Consider the following 25,648-nt stretch of genomic DNA (forward strand, 5'->3'; position numbering starts at 1 on the left):
GTAACAAGAATACGTACTTGTATCTGTAAAGGAGAACATATAGAGATGCAATGGTCTTGGTAGAATATACCACCAGGCACTGTGTCACTTGCTGGGAATATGTAGGCTCTCCAAACCCAGCACTCTTCCCACCTTCATGAAGCTCTCAGCCTAGTAGAAGAGATAGTTATTTATCAAATAATCACACAATTTAAAACAGAAGCACAAAGTGTGACAAGGATGTGAAGGAGAGGAGCATATGGTACCAGAGTATATAACAGGGGATCTAGTTTAGATGGGGGGCCTCTCTGACCACTTGGCATTTAAAGATTTTCAGGTTCTTTTTACTTTGGGAGACACCTGGGTTTAAGAATGTGAAGAAGAACATTCCAGGCAGAGAGAACAGCATGTTAAAAGGTCCTGAGGTGGCAAGGAGGAAAGAAAACAGCCCAGTGTATCCAGTGAGTGAGAGGAGGTATGGTTCCATATGGGCCTAAAGAGCTATGTGGGGGTTAAAGTATGTAGGGCCTTAGAGCCTATTAGGAAATTTGACTTTATTCTAAAAAGTGATGAAAAAAAATCATTTCAGGGCCTTTAGCAGGTAGTCATTTGGAATAACATATTGGTCGTGGAGAGAGAAGTAAATGAATTATTTTTAAATGTTGAAAGAAGGGTTGCTAGGACTTGGTGATAGATTGGATGTGGGTAGGGAGATTCAGGGTCGAGAATGAGAGGTGTCAATACCTACAGCCAGATTCCTCCTGTGAGCAATTGGGTTAATGAAGGTGCTGTGTACTGAGAAGGGGAGCAGTAGAAGAATCTCTGCCTATGAAAATTTTATTCTATTATAATGTTACATATCACATATCACATATATTACACATATTTTTCAGTTAAGATGTATGCCAACATCATTCTTTCCTAGCCTACCCATGCAAAGATTCACTGATTATTAAGTAGTTATTTAGAGAAAAAAAATAAAAATGTAAATTATGTTGTAATAGTTTGTTCAAAATCTACTAAATAGTTCATCAGGTACAGGGATTCTGTCTTTCTTTTTTAAAAGACTTTATTTTATTTTATTTTATTATTTATTTATTTATTTATTATTTATTTATCAGAGAGAGAGAGCAATGAGCAGGGGGAGGGGCGGAGGGAGAGGGAGAGAGAGAATCTCAAGCAACTCCATGCTGAGCACGGAGCCCAACATGGGGCTTAATCTCACGATCCTGAGATCATGACCTGAGCCGAAACCAAGAGTCAGATGCTGAGCTGACTGAGCCACCCAGGTGCCCCATGGGATTCTGTCTGATTCATGCTTTCTCTTTCATAGTTTCTGGCTCATATTTCATTTTCAGTATTTGTTGAGTGAATAAATACCATCTGTAAAATACTTCCACACTGAGGTATAATCATGTTAATAAATTTTAATAATTATGATATGGTCTGAATGTCTCAAGGTATGTACTTTGTGCTGCAGGCAAGTGATGCAGAATATCTAGTTGCTCATAATGTTCTAATTCTTTTTAAATTTTGTTTTAGCTGTTGTTTCCTCAAAATAGATCAATAATAGAATCTTCAGAGCTAAAGATATAAGCTATGAAAATGTGTTCCAGCTTTACCTTGGCCAGGGCCAAAATTAGGATTTGGGGTTGAGATCTTAAATCACTGTTTAATACTTCATGGGCTATATCATGTCATAGTCAAAAGAGAATGTAATGTTTTATAACTGGTATAAATAACATGAGATTAGGTCTCAATTTCTTTATTTGGGAAGCGTATATACCTTGCTTACATTTTTTGTGAATTTTGAGAATTGTAAAGTCCTCTTTTATAAAAATTGTAGATATGTATATAAAATACTATATATGTTTGCATGCAGATAAAGAGTAATTAAATTCTGATTATTAAAAGAAAGAAGGGGGGGCCTGCGTGGCTCAGTCAGTTAAGCAACTGACTTTGGCTCAGGTCATGATCTCAGGGTCCTGGGATCCAGCCCCACACTGGGCTCCCTGCTCAGCGGGAAGCCTGTTTCTCCCTCTGCTCCTCCCCCTGCTGGTGCTCTCTCTCTCTCTCTCTCAAATAAATAAATAAAATCTTTTTTTAAAATACATCATTTAAATCCTCACAATGCTGCTTTATGGTAAATGATATGACCCTCATTTTACATATGGTAAGACAGAAAAGTCAGAAGTTAGTTAATTTGGCCAAGATTTATACCCTGTTATATGTATCACCAGAGCCAGAGTTTCTGTTCCGTGTCTGGCATTAGTTCTCTGTGGTAGAGAGAGCAGAACAGAGGTGGCATAGTAGGGAGGCTACATTACCTCTCTGTGCCTCCATGACTTCATCTGTAAAATGGGAATAAGAACCAAAATAGTACCTATCTCAGAGGGCTGCTGTGAGGATTAAACGAGTTGATAGATGTAAAGCTCTATAACAGTGTCTGGCACGTAGTAAGTGCCACCGTGTTGGATATATTTTTTTATATATATCCAGGATATATACCAGGTTAGCATGGCTTCATATGAATGAAATCGGTGAGGTTCCTTTGAATAAGTATGACGTGAAATGGAATTTGAAGCTTCCAGGTCTACTGCCGTGTATATTCCTGTAGTCCCCGAGAGGGGTTGACTGAGTAAAGCATGGAACGCAGAGCATTCCAGGAATTATGGCTCAGATGTGCAAATGGCCTGAGGTAGTAGAGAACCTGGGGAGTTCCTGAAATTGCAAGAGGGCTACTGTAGCTAGAACATCGAGCTGGGGAGGAGAGGAGACCAGAGAAGAGGGTGAGCCACACAGAGCCTCGTGGGCTTGTTGAGAACTTAGACTTTCTCCTAAAAACAAGGGGAACACATGGAAGAGTTTTAAGCAAATAAATATGACCTAAGTTTAGTTTTCAAAGGATCATTCTGAAAAATAAAATAAATAAAATTTAAAAAGGATCATTCTGACTGTTGTGCGAAAAGTGAATTTTGGGGGAGGGGAGACAAGAGAGGATTCAAGGACATGGATTAGGTTTGCTGTAGTTGACAGAGTAAGAGAAACCATAGTAGTTGGACAAGAGTGATGGTGGGAGAAATGGAAAGTAGTAGATTAACTTGAGAATATATGTTGACGAGTTGTAAAATCAACCAGACTTTGTAAAGGACTGGATGTGGAGGGTGGGGTAAGAAAGGAAAATTTGTAATAGAAGATTCATGCTTCTGGTTTCAGTACCTGGATAAATGGTAACAATATTCTTTGGATAGGAAACATTGGAAGAAGAGGAAACTGTTGCAAGTTAGATTCTGGACACATTGAATTTAAACTGCCTCTGAGATATGCAAGTATATACATCAGTTAGGAGGCTGGACATAGGCGGCTGGAGCTCAGAGAAGAGGCCTGGCCCAAAGATGGACCTTGGGATATGAAGTCTTGGGAGTCAATGGTAAGAATGGAGGACTGGGACCTCGTGTTGAGGAATTCAAGCAATGAAGCTTTAAACAAAATAATACCTTTTAAAAGAAAAAAACCCACGAAAGTTCTAAAAAATAATAGCAGTGTTCATAATAAACACAAGTTTGGAAGATTTCCTAGAAGCCAGAAAGCAGATAGCACAGGAAAATCTGTGAAAGAGAAAAGGAACCGGGTAAACGAGGGTAAAAAAATTCACAGGGTAAGTGGGCTTTTTTTCAGAATGAGCCTGGCAACAACTCCAAATGAAATGAATGTATACAAAGAGAAGGTGTGTCTTATGGGCAACCAATGACCAGGTTTTCGCCAAGGAATCTCAGTTTGGACATTTTCATCTGTTTGGGCCACCACCTTTGCTCAAAGGTTAAGGCTGTGATCTAGTCTGGAAAGAAAGCCTGACTTGGGGTGCCTGGGTGGCTCAGTCATTAAGCGCCTGCCTTCAGCTCAGGTCATGATCTCAGGGTCCTGGGATCGAGCCCCACATCGGGCTCCCTGCTCAGCGTGAGCCTGCTTCTCTCTCGGCCCCTGCCCCTCCCCCTGCTTATTTTCTCTCTTTCTCTCTCTCAAATAAACAAAATCATATATATATACATATACATATACATATATGTGTGTGTGTATATATATATATGTGTGTGTATATATATGTGTGTGTGTATATATATATATATATATTTAAAAAAGAAAGCCCGACTTTACAAATGGCACTGGGGCCTCCACAGCAGACAAAGAGGGATTACAAGCAGAAACAGAAGCTCCACCCAAGAGGAAAACACATGAGAACATTTTGCTCCCATAGAAACCTCTCCGAGAGTGCCTGCTGCATCCGGGAGTGGCGTTCTCCAGGATGCTCCACATAGACATCTGCAGAGAAGCCACTTACAGGACCTATAAGGGAGCAACCCATTAATGAAATGGGCCTGCAAGATTTAAGAGAAACTCCAAGTACTACCTAAGTTAACCACCATACTCTTCATTCATAAAGAAGAACAGACAACCTAGGATCACTAAGAACTTAAGGAAAACCAGCAAGTGAGAGAGGGACCAAGATGAACAAACAGAATTAACTCCAGAAAAATACATAATTTAGGGAACAAAAGGAGCTTTTGAAAACTTCCAGTCAATGTCTTTAGAAAGATTTGAGAAAATACTGCCTCTGTAAAAACAAACGAAAAGGGTAGGATGAAAAAAGAGGGAGAAGATGAAGACCAAATTATTACAAATTAAAAACATGATTGTGAAAAATAATTAGTGGACAGGTTGAAAAATAAGATAGATATAGCTTAAAAGGAAACTGTGTTATACAATGGAATATTATTCAGCCCTAAAGAAGAAGGAAATCTTGCCATTGGCAGCAACATGGATGGAGCTAGAGAGTATTCTGCTAAATGAAATAGGTCAGTCTGAGAAAGACACATATCATATGATTTCACTCATGTTTGGCATTTAAGAAACAAAACAAACAAGCAAAGGAGGATATAAAGAACGAGAGGCAAACCAAGAAATAGACTCGCAACTATAGAGAACAAGCTGGTGGTTACCAGAGGGGAGGGGGGTGGGAGGATGGGTGAAATAGGGGATGGGGATGAAGGAGGGCACTTGTCTGGGTGACATATGGAAGTGCTGAATCACTATATTGCACACCTGAAACTAATATACTGTATGTCACCTCACTGGAATTTAAATAAAAACTTAAAAAACAAAGTAAACTATGTTTTTCTACTCTACTCAATACTTCTTCAAAAAATTTTAAGGGCAAAGTAAAGCTTTTTTTCCAACGTGAAAGAACTCAGAGATTCTGTTTACAAACATGGATACATTGTGTGAAAAGAGTTATCCAGGTGGATTCCAGCACCATGCAAAATGAATTGAAGATAGAAGATGGAATGGTGTTCAGAAGACATTGGCAGCTGAGTGAGATTCAGAGGGTGGAAAGTAAAAGGATGGAAAATTCACTTGCAATGTTTTACTAACAGAGGACCTCCAGATCATTTATTATGTAGTCAAATTTACCACTTGGTTCTTTAGAGCATACCATTTACACAATCATAATGTTGCCAGTGCTGATTGTTGGTTTTTAGTGTTCAAAACAACCTACAGAAAATTATGAGAGACTTCATTGTTTTACAGAAGAGTATGGAAGTATTATGAATCTCAACATTGTAAAAGTATTTCATTAACTAAAACAATTAGGAGCTTGTGAGAAGGATGGATAGAAGGAAGTATGCTAATTTCCTCACCTGTCATTCGTCTTAAGTCTAGAATTGATAAACCATGTCAGAGAGGTTTTAGTGAATAATTTAAATTTAGAATAACTAACAAGAACTAAAAATAGAAACGGTCATTCATAGGTCCTGCTCTTCGGTGAAACTGGTCTGTGTGATGGATGGAGGAATCTTTTTTACTCATTTAATACAAGTTTCTATTTTTTCTTTAACAGTAGGCGTATCTTCTAACCTCTCTTTTGGCTTTTATAATTTTTCTCTTTATCTTTATCATATTAATGAATATATTCATTTTTATTCCTTCTGCTTGAAATACTATGTGCTTTTTAAAAAATCTTGAGAGCTACTGTCTTTTTTTTTTGGTTCTGGACAATTCTCTGCCATTATGTCTTTTCTGTTTTGCTTCTCCCTGGCCTCATACTTCTCTCATAATAAGAGGGCAAGTGGAGTATGTTAGACTTCTTATTCTTGCTTCCCCACCATGTCTCTTAACTTCATATTTGTCTTTCTTTACCTATTTGTGATATAATTGAGTGATTTCCATGGATCTATCTTTCAGTTTCATGACTCTCCCTTCAGCTGAGTTCTCTTTATTTCAATGACTATTTTTTTTTTTAATTTTTAAACTTCCTTTTTTGGCTCTTTTTCAAACCAGCCTGATCATCTTTTATAATGTTCTTATTTTATGGATGTTAGCTCTTATTTTGAATCTTCCTATTAGTTTTTACTATATAGTTTTAAAGTCCCTTTTAGATTGCTTTGCTAGCTCTAGTTACTCAGGTATGAATCTTCTTTCTCATGCTTACTGACACTCATCCTGAGTTTCCACGTGTGTTCTGTGGCGTTTGTACTTGGGGTCGTGACCTCAGCAAGTGTGAGTTGCCTTCCACAGATGTGCTGCCTGGGCGCTGGATTGCGAAGGCATTCCCATGTGGTTTTATATTTGTCAGGGGACTTTTGGATTTCCTGAGTTCTGGAGCAATTGTTATGTTAGTTTCTGTGCTTGGGATATTCTTACCAAATAGGTAGTGCATATTCAGAACCACACCTTCCAAGAGTGAGAGTACTTCTACCACTCTAACAGTTCAACAAGAATTGTATCAACAGCATATGATGGATTCATAGCTTTTTTTTTTTAAACCCAATGCCAGTCCACCCCTTTTCACGTTATAGTTGAAGAAAATGAAGTTAAAAAAAAAAAAAAAAGGTGCCTGGATGGCTCAGTCAGTTAAGCGTCTGCCTTCAGCTCAGGTCATGATCCCAGGGTCCTGGGATCAATCCCCACATGGGTGTGTGTGTGGGGGGGGGGTCCCTGCTCAGCGGGGAGCCTGCTTCTCCCCCTCCCTCTGCTCCTCCTCCTGCTCATGCGCACATGCACTCTTTCTCGCGCTCTCTCTCAAAAATAAATAAAATCTTAAAAAAAGGTTAACTTGTGCTGGGATCCAATGAATTAAAGGCAGAGCAGAACCTAAAAGCTCAGTCTCTTTGCTGTTAAAATGCATTTTAATTTTATATGGATGGTGACAGATGCTGATTCAAAGCTAAACCTGTGCTTCCTTTTGTTACATTCTTAGCTTTGGCTTCATGATCCATGTGCCTGGAAAGCATCTCCCTTGGCATGATCCTACCCTGTGTTGCATGTTATTAGGCATTCTGGTGATGTGAATTCTTTCATACCCAATTAGCAAATTCAAGCAGTAATTTTCCTATCTTACTGCTGGTAGAGACACTGTTAGATTCTGCCTTGTCAGATCTTTGTCAACAATTTACTTTCGTCTTCCTTTCTTTTAAAATCAGGCAATTTGCTTACAAATAGGAAAGCCTCTTGAAGATGGCTGCCAGGTTGTATTTTTTTTTTTCTTCCCACAGTGACTAGCAGAGCACCTGCCATGTTCATCTACATAGGTACTCTATAAATATCCGATGATTTAGTGATTTATTAAAGGACTTTCCTTCTTCTCTTTGATTTTCTGTTTTTGTATTGGGTAAAGGAAACTTGCCAGAAATAAATTTATAGGGCAGTGTTCAGGAGTGTACTTTCTTTTCATGTTTCTATAGAGACCATACACAAAGTAGTATGTCTTATTTTCACTTATCTAATTTAAAGGAAATTATGATTTATTTCGTGTTCTTCTTGCAGAAAGAGTGTTCTGAACACCAGCCTAAAGTGGAAGAGCCTGAGGCTGAAGGTGCAGTATACTGTTTACACTGAAGGAGCTTGTGTGTGGACAAGAGGTGCTGGCAGCTCAAATGGATCCCATGGAGCTGAGAAATGTCAACATTGAACCTGATGACGAGAGCGTCAGTGGAGAAAGTGCTCAAGATAGCTACACCGGGATGGGTAATTTAGAAAAGGCAGCAATGAGCAGGTATGGGATTAAAAATGACCAGGTTCCATGGTAAAATGACAGGTTTATGGATGTGAAAAACAAGGTTTTTGTCAGGAAGAATTGGACTCATTATCTATTTGCAAGATAACCATGACATTGATGTTCACACATCAACTCTGATCCTGAAGTTCATTATTATATCATCATTATATGTCAGTCTGATTTAGACTGTGTGTGACTAATTTAGAATTGAGGTTACAGTGTTCTAGTCCCCATTAATATAGAACATTCAAAGTTATATAACCTATCACTTCTTTCACCTTTTGGGCTATTTTCCCCTCAGATTTCTCTTCCTTTGACTGCCCCTTCGATGTTGCTGCATCTCCAGAATTCTGTGGTGATTCTTTGGTCACTAAAAGTGACATGTGAGCAAGCTCATTGACAACTCTCAGTTCCACTCACCGAATGTGTGCCATGTCTTCAGCCTGTTAGACTTCTCACTTCATTTCAGGTCACTCTATCCAACTATCTACCACACGTCTCTACAGGGTGCCTCATGTGTCTGAATTGCCTCATTTATAAAGTCAAACTTGGGATGTCTAATATTGAACTCCTGTATTTCTCTTCAAAATCTCCTCCTCCTCCAGTAATTGCCATCATGGTGAAAATCACCACTGTCTTGTAGCAACTCAGTCAAAAGACCCTGACTGTCAACCTCGAATCGTCCCTTCTCCCAGCCACACATCCAGTGTTTGATTATATCTGATTGGTTCTACCTCTTTAATGTTTCAAATCCACCCTCTTCTCTGTACCCATTCTACTGCCATCTTACTCTAGGACCTCATCATCTGTCACCTATTAGAACAGCCTTTCCTGTCCCTTGGTCTCCCTGTCTTACATTTTGCTCTCCTCCAACTAGCTCTTCACATCCCTGCAAAAGTAATCTTCTACAGTTGAGAGTAACTCAGGTTCCATCCCTTGGTAAAGTCTTTCAGTGGCTTCCCATTAGCTATAAGACAAAGATTGGGCCATACGTTGTTTGGCATGTAAGGCCCTTCTTGATTTGTCCCTGATCTGGCTCTCCTGTTCATACCTTGCTCTGCTCCCTTTTTGTAGGAAAGCCTTGTTGAGCCATTTCCAGCTCCCTGTGCCTTCACTCATTCTGCTCCATCAGCCTGGAATGCCCTCTTTTTGTGTCACTCATCCACCTTCCCCTTCCTCCATTGATACCATTCATCCTCCAAGACACAGCTCAAAGTTGGAACTCTGATGAAGCCTTCCCTCGGGTGAAAGTGACCACCCCTCCTTTGTGTGCCCGCTCTCCTCCATCATTCCACCACAACAGGCTACTGGCTTCTGTGGACCCAGCACATAGCATACTGCCTGGAACATAGTAGCTGCACAATAGACATTTGATAAAGGAAATTCATTTCTCACAAAATGGTATCAAACACAATGATGCATGACTTCAGACATTTAGAAGGAAATGTTTGACCAAATCTAGGCCTGAAGTAGAGAATATGACCCTCAAACAAGGACATCTCATTTCATTTCACAACATCCAGGAAAGACCATCAGGAGGAAGCCCTATTCTCCCTCCACAGACCTGTGCAGTCAGCTTGTGTGCCGATGGACTAGGGAGATGATGGAGATGTAACTCGTGGCATTTTCTAGGTTGAGCAACTCTTGACAAGGCACAGTGTGGCAGAACACAGGGCTTTGGGATCTGCAGAGTGCTTGCCTGAGTTGAGAGAAGATATTTACCTTCTCATGAGCTTCAGTGAAAAATGCAGCATGACCAACTAGCACCTACTTTTCTGAGGATTAATTACATGAATGCCTGAAAGATAGCTGATCCCCAATAAACTTTGGTTCTTTCCCCTTCACTTGTCACCTTTAGTAAATTGACCAATTCTGAGGGCTCTTGTTTCTGAGAAGGAGGCACATAGATATGAACTCAGCAGAGGTGGCTGAGCAGAGGGGGACACCATCCCGAGAACGGTCCTACAGGGTCATTCGATTTGGTCCTCTAAAAGCCACAGCGGAAAGTTGGGAATGCTTCTGTTAAGCTTCATACAATGTGTTCGGGACTGCTTACAGTGACTTAGCTTTTAACTCCTGACTCAGACCCAGTCATCATTTTGCAATTTTATAATCACTTTAAAAAGATGGGTTTGCTTATGTCTGGTGGGATTGATCCCTTCAATGTAAATTGTTGGGAAATTGAACATAATTCATTTATTTGGAATCATTATACTTATGTTTTCAATACATGCTGGGTTCAGTATCAAAACATTTAAGACATTCAAAACATTTCTCATATAGTTTATCCAGTCTTGTCATGTTTTATGATTACAATTCATCTCATGCCAAAATAAAAACATGTGAATGCCTTGAGAGAGAAAAATCTATTTACTTTCACATTTTAAATCTTAAAATCTACTCATGGACTAAAGGATTCTAAGTTATGGGTTGAGGTAAAGAAATAGAATGTTGGCATTCCAGAGAAAAATCTATTTACTTTCACATTTTAAATCTTAAAATCTACTCATGGACTAAAGGATTCTAAGTTATGGGTTGAGGTAAAGAAATAGAATGTTGGCATTCCAGAGTTTAAATCCAGATGACACTTTTGTTTGCTAACCCTTAGGCCTGTTTTAGGCTCCATTTTATCTTATTTTGTCTGTTTCCAACTATGAACATTATGTCCCAGTCTCCACATAGCAAGTCTATTAACTACAGACTATTAAAATAAAGCACAGAAAGGGAGCAGGGGGCGCAGGGGTTCGTGCAGGGATGGAAGAAAGCATTGGCAGGCATTATGCTTCCATGGAAAGAAGAGGAGAATGCCGGGAAATGTTCCTAGTTTGTCCACAGTGAATATCTAGAAAAGCCCATCAAACTTAGTAACTTCATCTGCTGGTCCTACCTACACTTGACATTGTTCTATAGTCTCCCAAAGTAACCTTGTTATCTCTTTCTCTCAAGATATTTTCAGGATTAGCTTGTTATAAAGGATAATTTGTACAGATCTCCTGTGATTACTAGTCAAGCCTTTTGGACACTTGGTTGTACTGGACCCATTTCCTTAGACCCCTGGCATATAACCGCAGGACCTGTACAGAATAGACATGGGCGGTGTCCAGCCTCTGCCTAAGTAGACCACAGTCACAGTGTTTGCTGATGGCAAAGACAGAAAGCCCTACTTCCTTCCCAGCTCTTCTACCAATTCATGGTTTTCCTTAACGTTTTTCTTAGTTTCTCATTGTCTAAATAGTTCGAGTATATCTTCAGTCATGAAAATCTGTAGACCCACACTCAAAAACAACCAAACACAACACAGAGCTACCACTGAACTACATTCCAGCAAGGGATATGTGAATACACAGGTGGAACCAAGAAAAAAGGAAAACACCAGCTATGGGGTCCTGCCTGGGACTGCAGGGCACCATGGAAGACCCTAGACTTGGAGTTGGGTGGGTGTGGGCACGTTACTTCCCTTTTCTGAGCCAGGGTCACCTCATCTGTAGAGCAGGGGCTTGAAAGTTCCTCTCATAGGGATATTTGAGCATCGGATGAGATGAAAACCACATGCCTAGGCACTTAATATTTATTGAATTAATACAATCATCTGATTATAGTGTGGTAGTAACAGAGAAAACTCAGTCACTGCTCTATACCTTCTCTTTGGGAGGGCTCAAAGTGAAAACAAAATTAGCTGTAATTATTCTTTTTTTTTGGCACAATTCTTGTGGGAAGAAGAAATATGGCTTAAAAAATTATTTTCTTCCTTCATAACTTTTCTCCTTCCCAAAGTATATTCATGAATGGAGCTCAGTTGTTGGTCTGGAAGGAACACTAGTATGAGGGAACAAAAGAAAGAAAAAAAAAGTTTTAAGTGCCTTGTTTTTCCTCCCCGATTCAGTGACTTAGATCACCTGAAACACAAATATAATTCAGAGCATTTACTTAGATATTTTTCCGTCATTTTCTTTTTTGTATGTGCATCCAGTCAATTTACTAATGAAGATGCTGAAAGTCAGAAATTCCTGACAAATGGATTTTTAGGGGAAAAGAAGCTGGCAGATTATGATGATGAACATGTAAGTGAATCTCTGCTTTTGGGCAGTAAACAGGACTCGAGGGTGCCTGATCTACCTAGGTCTCTGTGGGAAAACAGTGTGACTGAAATTTTCCAAGCCTTGATCAGCACATTCTCTGTTTATTCAGGCCCTTACTGGAATAAGGACTTGTTTTTCCTGTTCGCCATATGGCTACATAAATCATTTATGAAATTCATTTGTTTTTTGGAGAAATCATTCTAACCCAAATGTAATCTGCAATCAGACATGCTTTCCCTTCTTTACATTACCCAACTTGTATTTTCTTTTTTCTTTTTTTTTTAAGATTTTATTTATTTATTTGAGACAGAGAGAATGAGAGAGAGAGCACATGAGAGGGCAGAGGGTCAGAGGGAGAAGCAGACTCCCTGCTGAGCAGGGAGCCCGATGCGGGACTCGATCCCGGGACTCCAGGATCATGACCTGAGCCGAAGGCAGTCGCTTAACCAACTGAGCCACCCAGGCGCCCCCCAACTTGTATTTTCTATTTTTTACCCGAGACACCTGCTGAAACCAAGCATTCCTTTGAAAATTATATGCTTTTATTGAAATAACAACTTTTATTCACTGTGATTTTATCTCACTCTTCAATTTCGAACTGTAAGTTCCTCCAGTAAAAGATAATGTGAGAATAAGAATAATTTGAAAAGGGTTCATCCTTTGGCAAATAGTTGCTTAAAATGTGCCCTTTTTTCTTGAAGCATCCTGGAACCACGTCCTTCGGAATGTCTTCGTTCAACTTGAGCAATGCCATCATGGGCAGTGGAATCTTGGGCCTGTCCTATGCCATGGCCAACACGGGGATCATACTTTTTATGTAAGTACCTCTGGTTCAAAGCCCATGCACACCTGGTGTTCTTTCAATTAACAATCTCAAGTTTGATCTTTGTGAACAGGAATGATCTGAGAAAGTATTAGCATATTCTCGGGCTTCTGGATAAAACAGCAACCTGAGGACGAACCAGAGCAGACTAATCATGGTGTTTGTTCAACCAGCTGCCCCTAACCAACTGGTAGAAACTATATGTGCTCAACCACCCAAAGTACTGGAACAGCCCTACCAGTTCAAAGAAAGCATTTTACAAAGTGATTCACCGTAAAAAGATCTTTCCCAGAAGCAGATCCGACTGCATCACACTGTAAGGAAAAAAATCCCACCTCAAACCAGGCCTCGAGTCCTGCATGCTCTGGTCCCATCTTGTGCGCCATCCCCTACACCCCCTAGATGCCTGATGCAATGAGCACACTGGCCTTCTCTCCAACCCAGAAGGTGCCATATTCCCCTCTCACCAACGGGCCTTTGCACAAGGTCCTGGAATTCTTTTCCCTTTCTTCTTCATCTAGTTGACTCCTCATAGCAGAGCTCACCCTCCCCTGAGTTATGCCTTTCTTGGCCTCCATGCCTGGGACAAACACCTTACTTTACACTCCCCATAATTTTAATATTTTAGTGCAGTTGTCCAATTTATTTGGTTAGTATCTCTCTCCCTTGCTAGACTGTAATCTCCAGGGGATTGAGCCCACCTCTGTTTTCACTCACCACATGTCTGTATCCCCAAGACCTAGTACAGTGCTTGGCACAGAAATATTTGCAGAGTGGCCAGAGTTTATTCCTAAACCTATGTACTTGGTCAAAGGCTGCCTGAGGGTAGCAGGGTCACATAGCCGACCTGGAGGGCGGGCACCACATCGTCTGTGACAAACTGCCACAGATGTTTGTGTGCATCACATACAGCCTGGGATTTTCTAAGACACAGTTGGCAGCAGTGGAATTCTTCACAGGAATAGTCTAATATTAGTCAGGCATCAGCGTGAATGCAGATCGCCATCCCTAATGCAACGCTAGAGCGTTAAATAGCTGTCTAAGAATGTAATGCTTATGTTATAAATATATGCTATTTATGTTTTGAGCACCATTTATGATTAGATAATCACACAGCTATTTGAGGGCTAAGGATCAGGCAGGGCTATAAATATTTATATTGTGTTACTGCTCTGATCTGTTTTGGGTATAATATTTTTTAGCTGAACGGGTTTTTATATCAACGTCACGTTTGAAACAAAGTAGTTTTTTTTCTTATTCTCTAAATCTTAATGGCTTAGAGATGTATTCATACACACAGTTGTATACTTTTGTAATAGGCACTATCTCTAAGACAGATTGCCTTCTCCAATTAGGAAGTTGTCATCAATCACTGATGAATAGAAACAAGAGACTCTTCCCCCGATCCTAGGCCTAGGGTCACAAGATCATTTTCAAGGGAGCAGAATATGCCACTTTTAAAACCGAGGGCTTCATTTCAGACCTAAACATTTAACAGATTAAACTGTCCAGAGCAATTACATTGTTGGACATCGTGAGGTATGTTCTGTGTATCCAAGAAGCACAGATTGAATTCGGCTATCCCCCTTAACTCACAGCGAGTTACACAGGATTTCATTGGTTTTACTTTTAGTATTTTCTGCCAAAGAAAGTATGTGTTTAGAATACAGGGAATGCTCATTATTTTTCCAGGAAATAAAATTCTGTAATCTGAATCTCATCTTTAAAAACAGGTTAAGTTCACAAGGCATATGGAAACATATATGAATAAGTCATTGATTAGCCAGTTCTGATAAACATTTTTTGTGGAAAACAAGAGCACAAGATAGCTAGAGTAGTTATAAAAATTTGTAACTCATGGCCCAAATATACATTTGCAACATTGACTTCATCAGGAATTACCAAAGAATTAGATCAATTGTGGGGAAAGTGTTTAATGTGTTCTGGTCATGTAAAACAAAGAATAAGGGTTTTATTTTGGTTTTGGTTTTTGCTTTAGATGTCAGGTGAAGTTTAGTATTATTCCTTTATTTGTTATATAGATGCTTTTATCTATGTTCTTATTTTTGCTTTCCAATTCTTGTTTTTGGAGAAACACTGATCACTCTATGCATAAAGAATCCGTACATGCCTTGGACATTGTAGAGGGTCCAGAGCCAGAAATGATTCTTTCTGACCCCAACACAAAAAGGCATTTTTCTGCACCCTATCCTTCCCTTTCTCTGTTTGCTCTATTATACAGGCAACGGCCCGACCCTCCGGCTCACACAGTATCTTGTTATCTCATGTGCAGGATCAGTAGTAATGCAGGTTAGACTGCATGCTCTGGCTTCGGTATTTCTAGATTTTACATTAAGGCTTAGCCAGCTTGTCAAATAGTCCTTCAATTATAAATGTTGAGAATAGCACACAAATATGATGGACATATACCCATATGCTGAATAAGTAGATAGAGTATTTGCTAATTTTGCCATACATTTAGCATCTAAGTTATGAACCAAATTCGGCCAGTGGGGAATTTCCGGTGGTATACTTTAGCACATAAAATACAGCAAATTCCAGTTCTGTGACAGCAAAGGGTATGCGTGGAGTTCAGAAAAGAATTTCTCAGCTTCCCAAAAACCCACATGCTTTTGGAAAGTTAATGGTTGAAAGGACCAGTGCGATAGTTTATGATAATATCTAATGTGAGGATGTCTTATTTATTATAGAAATTTATTGTCTACTCTCTATTCCCTTCCCAGAATCATGCTGCTTGCCGTAGCAATATTATCACTCTACTCAGTTCACCTTTTATTAAAGACCGCCAAGGAAGGAGGTATGCTACCGCTCAAGTCCAAGATGTTCTATTTTGATTCTTGTTAAAGGGTAGTTCATTCTATTGCTCTCTAACTATAGGAGGATTTTAGTCAATTTCACATTTCATTTTCTTCTGACCCCAATGACATGGCCTCTCAATGTTTTTAGTAATTAGGGTAGCTAAGAGAAGTGAAAGGCAACTGGCTCAGGTTCAAGCCAAATAGGAAAAAGGAGTCTTGATGGATGACAGAAATAACAGTTCTGACTTGCTGCACAGAGCTAAGATGAATGAAGCCATTGCTTCTTGTCTGGAGAACATTTAACATATTTTGTATTGGCTTCTGAGATTGCATCTTTGGGGTTTATAATTTCTGTGTGGTGTTTATGTACACATTTGAGACTCCAGTGTACAATTATAGAAATATTTTAGTCATTAAAACAATCCTTTTAAAAGGTTGTTCTTTTGTTTTTTTTTTGTTTTGTTTTTACTTCTTATTATAGGGTCTTTAATTTATGAAAAACTAGGGGAAAAGGCATTTGGATGGCCTGGGAAAATTGGAGCTTTTGTTTCCATTACAATGCAGAACATTGGAGGTAAGGGCATATAATATTCACTACCACTTAAACGTTCTAAAGAATGTTCAATAAACCAGAAAACTCTTACGGCAATGAACAAGCATTTTAAATACAGAAAAACAGCTGCTTTATATTCAGAAATTTTAAAAATAAGGATTCTTAAGTAGATTTGCTGTCCTTTAATGAAAAACAACAGTATCTAAGAAAATATTATATAGGATCCCACCAAATGAATTCTAGAAGTAAAATAGAAAAAAGCTTTCTTGATTTCAAATGCTATTATGGCTTTCATTTAAATTTTAAAAATTAAATCATTAGTGCTTATTACTGTCTTTGTCAGAACAGTTGATGTTTCATATGTATGACTGAGTTTATTTCATAAAACTGAAAATTAAGTATCTGAAAGGCATAGCCAAATATGGGGGCGGGGGGTGGTTCCTTGAGACAGCCTTCACAGAGCGAGCCCATTGGAGTATGTCCTGAGAAGTTGTGCTAAAGCAAAAATCTGGCTGGGTAGACATTGGGAGCATTATAATAAAACCACCAATTCCTTGGTTCTACAGATTCTTATAATTCCTACTAAATGATAATTTCTAGAGTAGAACCTAGGAATGTGTATTTTTAATAGTGTTCCAGGTGATATGTTTGCCCACCAGCTTCACAGGTCCTATGGAGTTTTTGACCCTCAGAAGGCATCCAGACCCCTAATTCCTATGTCCTACTGCCTATGTCTTCTTGCACGGCCTGGAATCTATCATCACACAGCGGTGCCTACTTCCTCACCTCCTCTCCAGTCCCCAAACCTGCTATTCCGTTCTTCTTTCTTTCTTCTCTCAATGAACAATACCAGCAGCCTCCAGTTTCTTGAGCCAAACATGATAGTGTCATCCTAAACTTCTCCCTCCCTCCTTAATCCTGATCATTCAAATACCTACTCTTGTCCATTCTGTTCTTTACCTGCCTTGAAAAGTTCTCTCCTTCTAGTCTCTCTGTCATAGTTCAGGTGGTCACTGTTTCTGCTCAGACTCTTGCAGTAGCCTTCTAACTGGGCTTCCTGCCTTGAGTTTCTCCTGCTCCTATCTCTGATTTATCCTCCAAATTCACTTTCTCAAATGCAAATCTAGTCTTGCTTCTCACAAGCATAAAATTCTTCAGCATGCCCTCATTATTTTCAGGTTAAAACTTAAACTCCTTCGCTTGTCATGTAAGGATCTCATCTTTCTTCTACCTACCTTTCTGATACCTTTCCTACTACCTCCATATCTACCTAGCTAGCTTGCTAGCTATCTTTTATATGTCCTGTCATACCATAACAAACATACTCAGTTCCCCTACTCTTGGAGTCCCCCAGCACCCCCCCCCCCAAACCCCCCTTTCTTCTGTTTGCTCCCATAACCCATCGCTTCTCTAGATTAGTAGGTACTAGTCTCTCTGGTTCCCTTGGCCCTGTTTGTATGTATCTGACATGTTACTTCTTTTAAAAAATATTTTCAAGCCCTTGAGTAGAGAATAGACTTTTGGAGTCTGATGCACCTAAATTTGAGTCTGTTTCTGTCATTGTCTGTGACTTTACTCATCTGAGTCTAATTTTTCCGTCTATGAAAATGAGAATTACATTCCAGCTCACAAGGTCATTGTGAGGATGAAGTCAGATAACATATGGCACATAATAAGGGTTCAGTACATCCTTTCCTCCCTAGTTCTCGGATTCAATGTCTCTGGAGCCCTCCTGATTATTTTTTAAATGGGCATTTTTATAATTATAAGACAAATATATGCTAATTGTGAAAAACTAAAACATTACATAAATATATTAATTATAAAGAAATATTTATATAAGTCACCCTTAAAAATAGCTACTCCAAGGTTTTCTTCTATGCAGAATTTAATAAATATATTGTTACTGATAAAATTGGATCATCTTATAATACTGATTTGCAGCTTCCTTTTTTTACTTGACAATATGCCTTGAATGTATTTGCATATTATTCTTTTAAATGGCTTTTGAATTTTCCCTTGTGCAAATGTACCATAATGGGTTTACTGAATCCCTTATTGATATTGAATTGTTTCTAGTTTTTCACTATGACAAACAATTGCTGCAATAAATAAATTTGCACAGAGATCTTGCAAGGAGGTAACTCTTTTTAAATAAAATCATTGGAGTTATCTAGGATTTCTGGAATGCAGCAATTCTTCTAATAACTTTCATCCAACTATACCTGCTCCTGCTAATGGATGGTTGGTAAGCAGATAAATAAAATCCAGGCAAATCTTAATGATTTGTATTTATTTCTTTTCATATTTGTATATATTAAGACTATAGACCTGGGTAGAATTTGGCAGTAATACCAGGATTGTTGCCTACATTTTACTGGTTTGAGGCCACAAGAATATAAGCTCCCCATCTCCCACTGAATAGACTGCTTTACATTTGGTTCAAATTTTCAGCCCTTTCAAGACTTAAACTGTCAGGCATTTCATAGGATCACCTCATAGTTGGTCTAATTTACTTGTTTGGATAACTGAAATAACTGGACATACACATATTTAGCCCTAAACCCAACGAGCTGAGAAGCAACAGCACTGTCTTTTGCTCAAAGTGTAACTACCATTATGCTTCTAAATAATGGAGTAAACTATAAAATGGTCTCTCAATCAAGATGCACACACATGAAGGAAGTGTGGCTTTAAGGGAGTAAAAATTTCATATACCATTCCTGAAAGTGCTCTCATTTTGGTTACTCTATGTGATTAGTAGTTATATTAGCCTAAGGGAAATCACTTGTATTTCTGTATTTAGCAACTCCACATTTAGAAAGTTTAATTTTCTCAATCCCCTGAAAAATTAACATTTACCACAGATGTTTCAACATTAGCAGAATAATGTTGACATTACCCAGACAGGTCTGGATCATTCTAAATTTTCGAAGACCAAACACATTAACAGTGGTGACATCACTGAAAGTCAGCAATTAATAGCTCTAAAATTGAATGGTACCTCACTGAGCCAGTTAATCAGAAATATCTCCTCTGTTTGCGCTCTGTAAGATTTAGCGTTAGCCAAGGTCTTTGTAAAGATTAACCAAATAATATTTACAGAAGACACATCAGGTATCGTAAAAATCATTTCACTTCACAATAGAGAAGAAACACTGGCCTGAAGTCAGGGATCTTATATTTTGGATGTGGTCTGTTGTTTTCAATCTGCGAGATCCTGGACATGTCAAGAAAGCTTTCAAACATATCTATCCTCAGCTGTGGAATGAAAATAACCTATACCTTGCTGTTTTACATGGCTTTTTAGCGGATCGAATGGAGTAATCTGCAAGACTAAAACAATGTAGGGAATCATTATCACCATTATTACTTTTGTTGGAGGTTAAAAAAATCCTTTGAAACTATTAATAGTACAATTTGCAACTTAGATATCTGCTTTCACATGTCTGTGAGCAAAAATTCACCAGAAAAATGTAGCACACACTTACACATTGCAAAGCAAAACTTGTCAGTCTTATTTTTAATTTAACTTAAGAAAATGAATTTTATTTTTAACTTCCTGGACCCTGTGTCAAATTAGCATTATATTTCACGGCATGGATGGACTTGAGAAAGAGAAGTTGCATCAATCCCTACAACTTTAGGCAACAGTATACGTTATGAATATGTATACATACATGTTTTTCCAGGGAGAGGGTTTATAGATTACATCAACAGATTTTTCAGAAGAGTACATGATAACATATCACTTATCACATATCATATCACTTACGTAAATGCTCAAGAACTTTTGCCATGTTGTATAATTTATTATTTGGCCAAAGGGAGACTGGGATATAGAGAAAACAAATTCACTGACCAAGGTGGGAGAAGCTATCATCTCTTACATTCTTTTATCAATCCAGCCAGCCTCTAGTTGCGACGATCCATGCTCTGAGGCGTTGGGTGCCCCTTGGGGAGGTTACAGAGGACAACACCAGTGCCCACCTGGGGAACTGCCCTCTCTCCTTTTGTGGCCAGACCCCTGCCCAAGTGATGGACGCTAAAACAGGCACTCCGTACAGGCCATGATGACTTATAACGAATTAGGGGGGAAACTTTGAAAGAGCAACATCACTGAAAACCTCAGAGCTGGATTAAAAACAGAATCAGCCTTGATACTGTTAGGAAAGGTCCCTGTGAAAGAGCCAGAGGGCCAAATATCTATTTTTGAAAAGAACTTGGAAGCCGTACAAAACACACTGGGTGGCTTTTCTTTCCATTTGGGGGATTAGATGCTCATCTTACCAGAAGACTGAATGTCCCAAATGCCAGGACTTCTCACAACTTGCCTGTGACTTTAGTGCTATGTGCACCACTAAGCTGTCACGTTTTCCATTTTAGCAATGTCCAGCTACCTCTTTATCATTAAATATGAACTACCTGAAGTAATCAGAGCATTCATGGGACTTGAAGAAAATACTGGGTATGTCATGTTCTCTCTGTAACATCCGTTGACTCATTCTAATTGGTCTTTTCTGATCCTGATTTTTTCTTTCTTCCTTTTTTTTTTTTTTTTTTTGAGCGAGAGAGTGGGGTGGGGAGAGACAGAAGGAGAGAGAATCTTAAGCAGACTCTATGGCCAGCATGGAGCCCAACGCAGGGTTCGATCTCACAACGCTGAGATCATGAATCAAGTGTTGCACATTTAAATTTTTTTTTTACGATTTTATTTATTTATTTGCGAGAGAGACAATGAGAGACAGAGAGCATGAGAGGGAGGAGGGTCAGAGGGAGAAGCAGGCTCCCTGATGAGCAGGGAGCCCGATGCGGGATTCGATCCAGGGACTCCAGGATCATGACCTGAGCCGAAGGCAGTCGCTTAACCAACTGAGCCACCCAGGTGCCCCTCAAGTGTTGCACATTTAACCAACTGAGCCACCCAGGCACATCCTAATATTCTTGCCGCTCTTTCTCTTTCAGAGAATGGTACCTCAATGGCAACTACCTCGTCATATTTGTGTCTCTTGGAATCATTCTTCCACTTTCTCTTCTTAAAAATTTAGGTAAAGTCATTTTTAATTTTTATTTTCATATTCTAATAGGTGGGCCAATTGTAGATACCATATTCACCTTCCAGAATTTCTCTGCTAACTTTTAGGTTACCTTGGTTATACCAGTGGATTTTCTCTTACCTGCATGGTGTTTTTTGTCAGTGTGGTAAGTGATTTATTGACATGATCCCTATAGGTTGGTGAGCATGAGACATTAGACCCTGAATTAGTGTCCTCATTTTTGTTCAAGCACTTCACTAGCATGAAATATTTCTTGCATCACAAACCATTTTCTTGTATTCTAATTTGGAATGAGGAAAGGACAGTCATGAGTTTAAAAATAGTTGAGTTAGAATGTCAAGGCCATGGTTAATACTATGTTCAAAGCACACAGGATGTATATTTGGACAAAAGGAATCCTTCAAGCAGTGATATGACAATGACCTTCCATTTAGAAAGGTGGAGGAAGAAGTGAAGAGTCCCAGAAGAGAAATGAGTAGGCTATAGAATTATCCACATCTACATCAATCTGTCATTTTCTCCTGTATGTTCCACCCATGAGACGAGGGCGACCCCAGTGGAATTAAAAAAGAAATTCTTCTCCCCACTGCCCCCACTCCCCACCAAAAGGGAGAGATTTTTTTTTTTTGTAATATCATGGATGCCAAAATGTATATGCATTTCCCTAAAAAGTCAAAGGAGAATTTTTTATATTTATTTATATTAGTTTGAAGAACTAAAAGATATGAAGTGTAGCAAGGCAATAATCACCTTTCTCACAGAATATGAATGACGCTTAGGATGGATTCATGCAAAATACCGTCCTGTTGACTCTCAGGGGCAACCATCGTTCCAACTGTTTCCTTAGAGCAGAGGCTAGAGGGAGTCTCCGTTGTCCATTAGCCTAGAAGGAATCCTCAGCAGACGCTCCTCACCTCTACCCCATAAGCCACGTATATGGATTTTTGTTTCATTGTTTTCCTCAAAAGGCTGATTTTTTTTTTTTTTTTTTTTTTTTTATGGCTGGGCCTAGGTGATTTACAAGAAATTCCAAATACCCTGCCCTCTGCCTGTTCTGGATCACAATGTTGGAAATCTGACATTCAACAATACACTTCCAGTGCACATGGTAATGCTGCCTAACAACTCCGAGAGTAGTGGGGTGAACTTCATGATGGATTACACCCACCAGAATCCTGCAGGGCTAGATGAGAACCAGGCCAAGGGCTCTCTTCATGGCAGCGGAGTGGAGTATGAAGCACACAGTGATGACAAGTGTCAACCCAAATACTTTGTATTCAACTCCCGGGTAAGTGATGAGCCTAATACTACAGCCGAATCTATTTTATAAATGGAGATGGTTTGGGGTCGTCATCTGTTTGGGAATGCTACACCGGCGTTGTTATCTTTGTTTTTCAGACGGCCTACGCGATTCCTATCCTAGCGTTTGCTTTTGTGTGCCATCCAGAGGTCCTTCCCATCTACAGTGAACTTAAAGAGTAAGGCAGCCTTCATGTTAGCATTCTAATTTGTTTTGAAAATGTGCTTCATATGTTCAAAGGTGCCTTATATGGAAACATGATTAATGGCTTTTTCTCCAGAGAAAGTTTGTGGTACATTCCACTCATCAGGGATGTACTTTAACCAGAAAAGGTGTGAATCAGCCCCCTCACTGCACTACCTTATTTGCTTCCTTCCCTCCTGTTTCTCCATCCTGTGATCCACAAGAGGGGCTTAGGGCAGGGGAAGGAGGAGCCAATGGCTAGAAGAATTTTGGCAGGCATGAGGAATTTGAAGTTGAATTTTGCTGGGAATGTCATCACCTCAACTGGAAATGACCATAGCCATGAAGACCAAAAATCATGGTTAAATTACGCTAAGCCATTGAGTTCATTTGTGATCAGTCCCTAACCCTCGTCTAGAAGACATTCACCACGAGGATGTGCCAAACCTGGCCTTCATTGTCTTATGTGTACAGTGGAGACACTGGCTAACCAATCTTGTTTCTTGTAGCTGAAATTCTATGGTTCAATTATTTTGATGTCTTTGGTTTACTTGGAAAATCACATGTAGCAGTTACCCTCCACTTGACTTTAGCCAAAGATCGAGAAGTGATAGCAGTCACTTCGGAGGCCTGACAATTGACCTTAAGCAGCTGGGTGCTCTCCAGAATGGTTTTCAGAAGCTGTCCAGGCTTCCTGGTAGTCTGGACTCATGAAAGTTGTGCTTTGCTGATTCTAGTAGGTTTGTGTCCTCATTAAACCCCTCTCACTGTGAAATATGAACGCTTTGCACATTAGGAGCCAGTTTGATCTCTATGTTAATTATATTCTTGAATACTCAGTAGACAAGTATATTTATCAACACAAAATAAATTAGTCTTCTAGGAAAACGGTTGTCCCTAAGACTAAAGGAGTAGTGCTTAAGAAAAATGGAAACAGGGGCACCTGGGTGGCTCAGTCAGTTAAGTATCTGACTCTTGATTTCAGCTCAGGTCATGATCTCAGGGTCGTGAGATGGAGCCCTGTATCGGGCTCTGCCCTCAGCGGGGAGTCTGCTGGAGATTCTCTCTCTCACTCTCCCCCTCCCCCACTCGTGTTTTCTCTTTCTCTCTCTCTCTCAAATAAATACATCTTTAAAAAAAAAGAGAGAGAAGAGAAAAATGGAAACAAATCCTTCATGGCTCTCAAAGACAAATCTAAATAAGCTATGTTTCTGCACTAGAAATGTGGTTTTATAAAAGCAAACACAGGCATACATTCTTTCACTATTTTTTAAAAATTTTAATGATAAAAAGTGGTACTTTCACAAGTTAAAAAAAAAAAACCCACAAAGCTTGGTGTTTTCTTTTCAGTCGGTCCCGGAGGAAGATGCAAACCGTGTCAAATATTTCCATCACGGGGATGCTCGTCATGTACCTCCTTGCTGCCCTCTTTGGTTACCTAACCTTCTACGGTAGGTCACTCTGTCAAAGTCATTCTCTTTGTGCAAATCCTAGTTGGACTGATCATTAACCTGGTTGGGTATAATTCTTTTAATCGCCCTCTCTAAGCAGCATGATCTCTAGTACACATAATCAATTAACATGCTATGTTAGCCTTGTCACTTGACCTAAGAAAATGGGACCTGAACCAGCCTGGCCAACAAGTTACAACCATTTGTGAATTCACACATATTTTATGAAAACCAGCCCTCTCATTTAAGTTATTTTCCCTAAGGGGTAGATTAGATTTCTTTGGCTTGACTCCCTAGGCCATCTCAAGCTAGAAGCAATGACAGTGAGTCCAATTGTACATTGTAAAGCTCTTTTGGTAGAATAACTAACTACCAAACAAGTGGTAGGAAAAGTACAAAGTCCTAGAGTTGGAACCTGCTTTTTGTTTACCAGGCAAGTGGAATCTGGGGGCTTGGAGCATTAGGCAAGTTTTTTGCCTCATCCCATTCTATTCTGTTATAGTGAATGGTTTCCAAAGAAAAGAAGACACGACAGAATTCCCTCCAATCTGGGAATGTACTACCAAAAACAAAGAAAAGCAACTATGGACACATTAGATTATGCCTAAAACAATTTGCCTATGGCATCTTAATGGACACAAAAGAAGTAGGATTGTTACAGCCCTATAGACATATTTCAGGGATTCTAACATTGACCTGTTGTCACAAATCAATGTTAGCAACATAAATCTATCTTTTATATAAACCTCTTTAACTTTTTCATTTAGTTTTCTTTTTCCCGATTCAGTAAGTTAGATTCAAGACAAATTGTGGAGGAAAAGACCAGGGAGGAGGCACCATTTATTTGGTTTTTTTTTTTTCCATTTGACTAATAGTTGGCTATTAACCAAGCACTTACTTTAGATTGGGCATGAACTCTTTGTTGGATTGTGAATTAATAAAAAATCAGATCAAAACTATGGAAGGTATTTTTACTGCCCCCCCCCGCCCCCGCCCCGTCTGGTTTGGAGGGGAGTAAGGAGAAAAAAAAAAAAAAGTCAAACTACATCTGATTCTATAAGCATTTCCAGTCATTTGTGTCTGGAATTCTGAATGAATACATTTTCTAGGTGGGTGGCATCTTAATCTTAGATCAATATCCATTAAGAGACCCTGTAAAAATCATGCTAATTCATCCTTGCATGTCCTTATACAGACCCTAATGAGTCTCTTAAGACAAGCGAAAGCTTGAAAAATCAAGTATGTATCAGTGTCATAATGAAGTCATAACTGTTGAACTTGAAAAAAAATGTTAGAGTTCATTTGTCCTAAGGTTTCCAATACTAGGTTCAGAGAAGCTGCATTAAAGCTA

General features: G+C 39.2%; 1 protein-coding gene across 2 annotated transcripts in view; it reads left to right on the plus strand.

Moving 5' to 3' along the window:
• The window catches only part of SLC38A4 (solute carrier family 38 member 4), a 67,100-nt gene that overhangs the window by 32,428 nt on the left and 9,024 nt on the right, over positions 1–25,648 (plus strand). Inside the window, exons 2-13 of one of the 2 annotated variants that reach the window (XM_035002812.1) lie at positions 3,231–3,409; positions 7,801–8,029; positions 12,003–12,093; positions 12,813–12,928; positions 15,679–15,752; positions 16,235–16,327; positions 20,693–20,774; positions 21,272–21,354; positions 21,450–21,508; positions 22,376–22,651; positions 22,762–22,841; positions 24,197–24,297. In XM_035002812.1, the coding sequence (XP_034858703.1) occupies positions 7,911–8,029; positions 12,003–12,093; positions 12,813–12,928; positions 15,679–15,752; positions 16,235–16,327; positions 20,693–20,774; positions 21,272–21,354; positions 21,450–21,508; positions 22,376–22,651; positions 22,762–22,841; positions 24,197–24,297 (1,174 nt within the window). In that variant the 5' untranslated portion in view covers positions 3,231–3,409; positions 7,801–7,910. The remainder of the gene's footprint in view (positions 1–3,230; positions 3,410–7,800; positions 8,030–12,002; positions 12,094–12,812; positions 12,929–15,678; positions 15,753–16,234; positions 16,328–20,692; positions 20,775–21,271; positions 21,355–21,449; positions 21,509–22,375; positions 22,652–22,761; positions 22,842–24,196; positions 24,298–25,648) is intronic. The other variant, XM_035002811.1, reaches the window with a different exon arrangement.

This window comes from Mirounga leonina, unplaced genomic scaffold (assembly GCF_011800145.1).
Source record: "Mirounga leonina isolate KUSES-001 unplaced genomic scaffold, KU_Mleo_1.0 Mir_126, whole genome shotgun sequence".
NCBI classification, from domain to species: Eukaryota; Metazoa; Chordata; class Mammalia; order Carnivora; family Phocidae; genus Mirounga; species Mirounga leonina.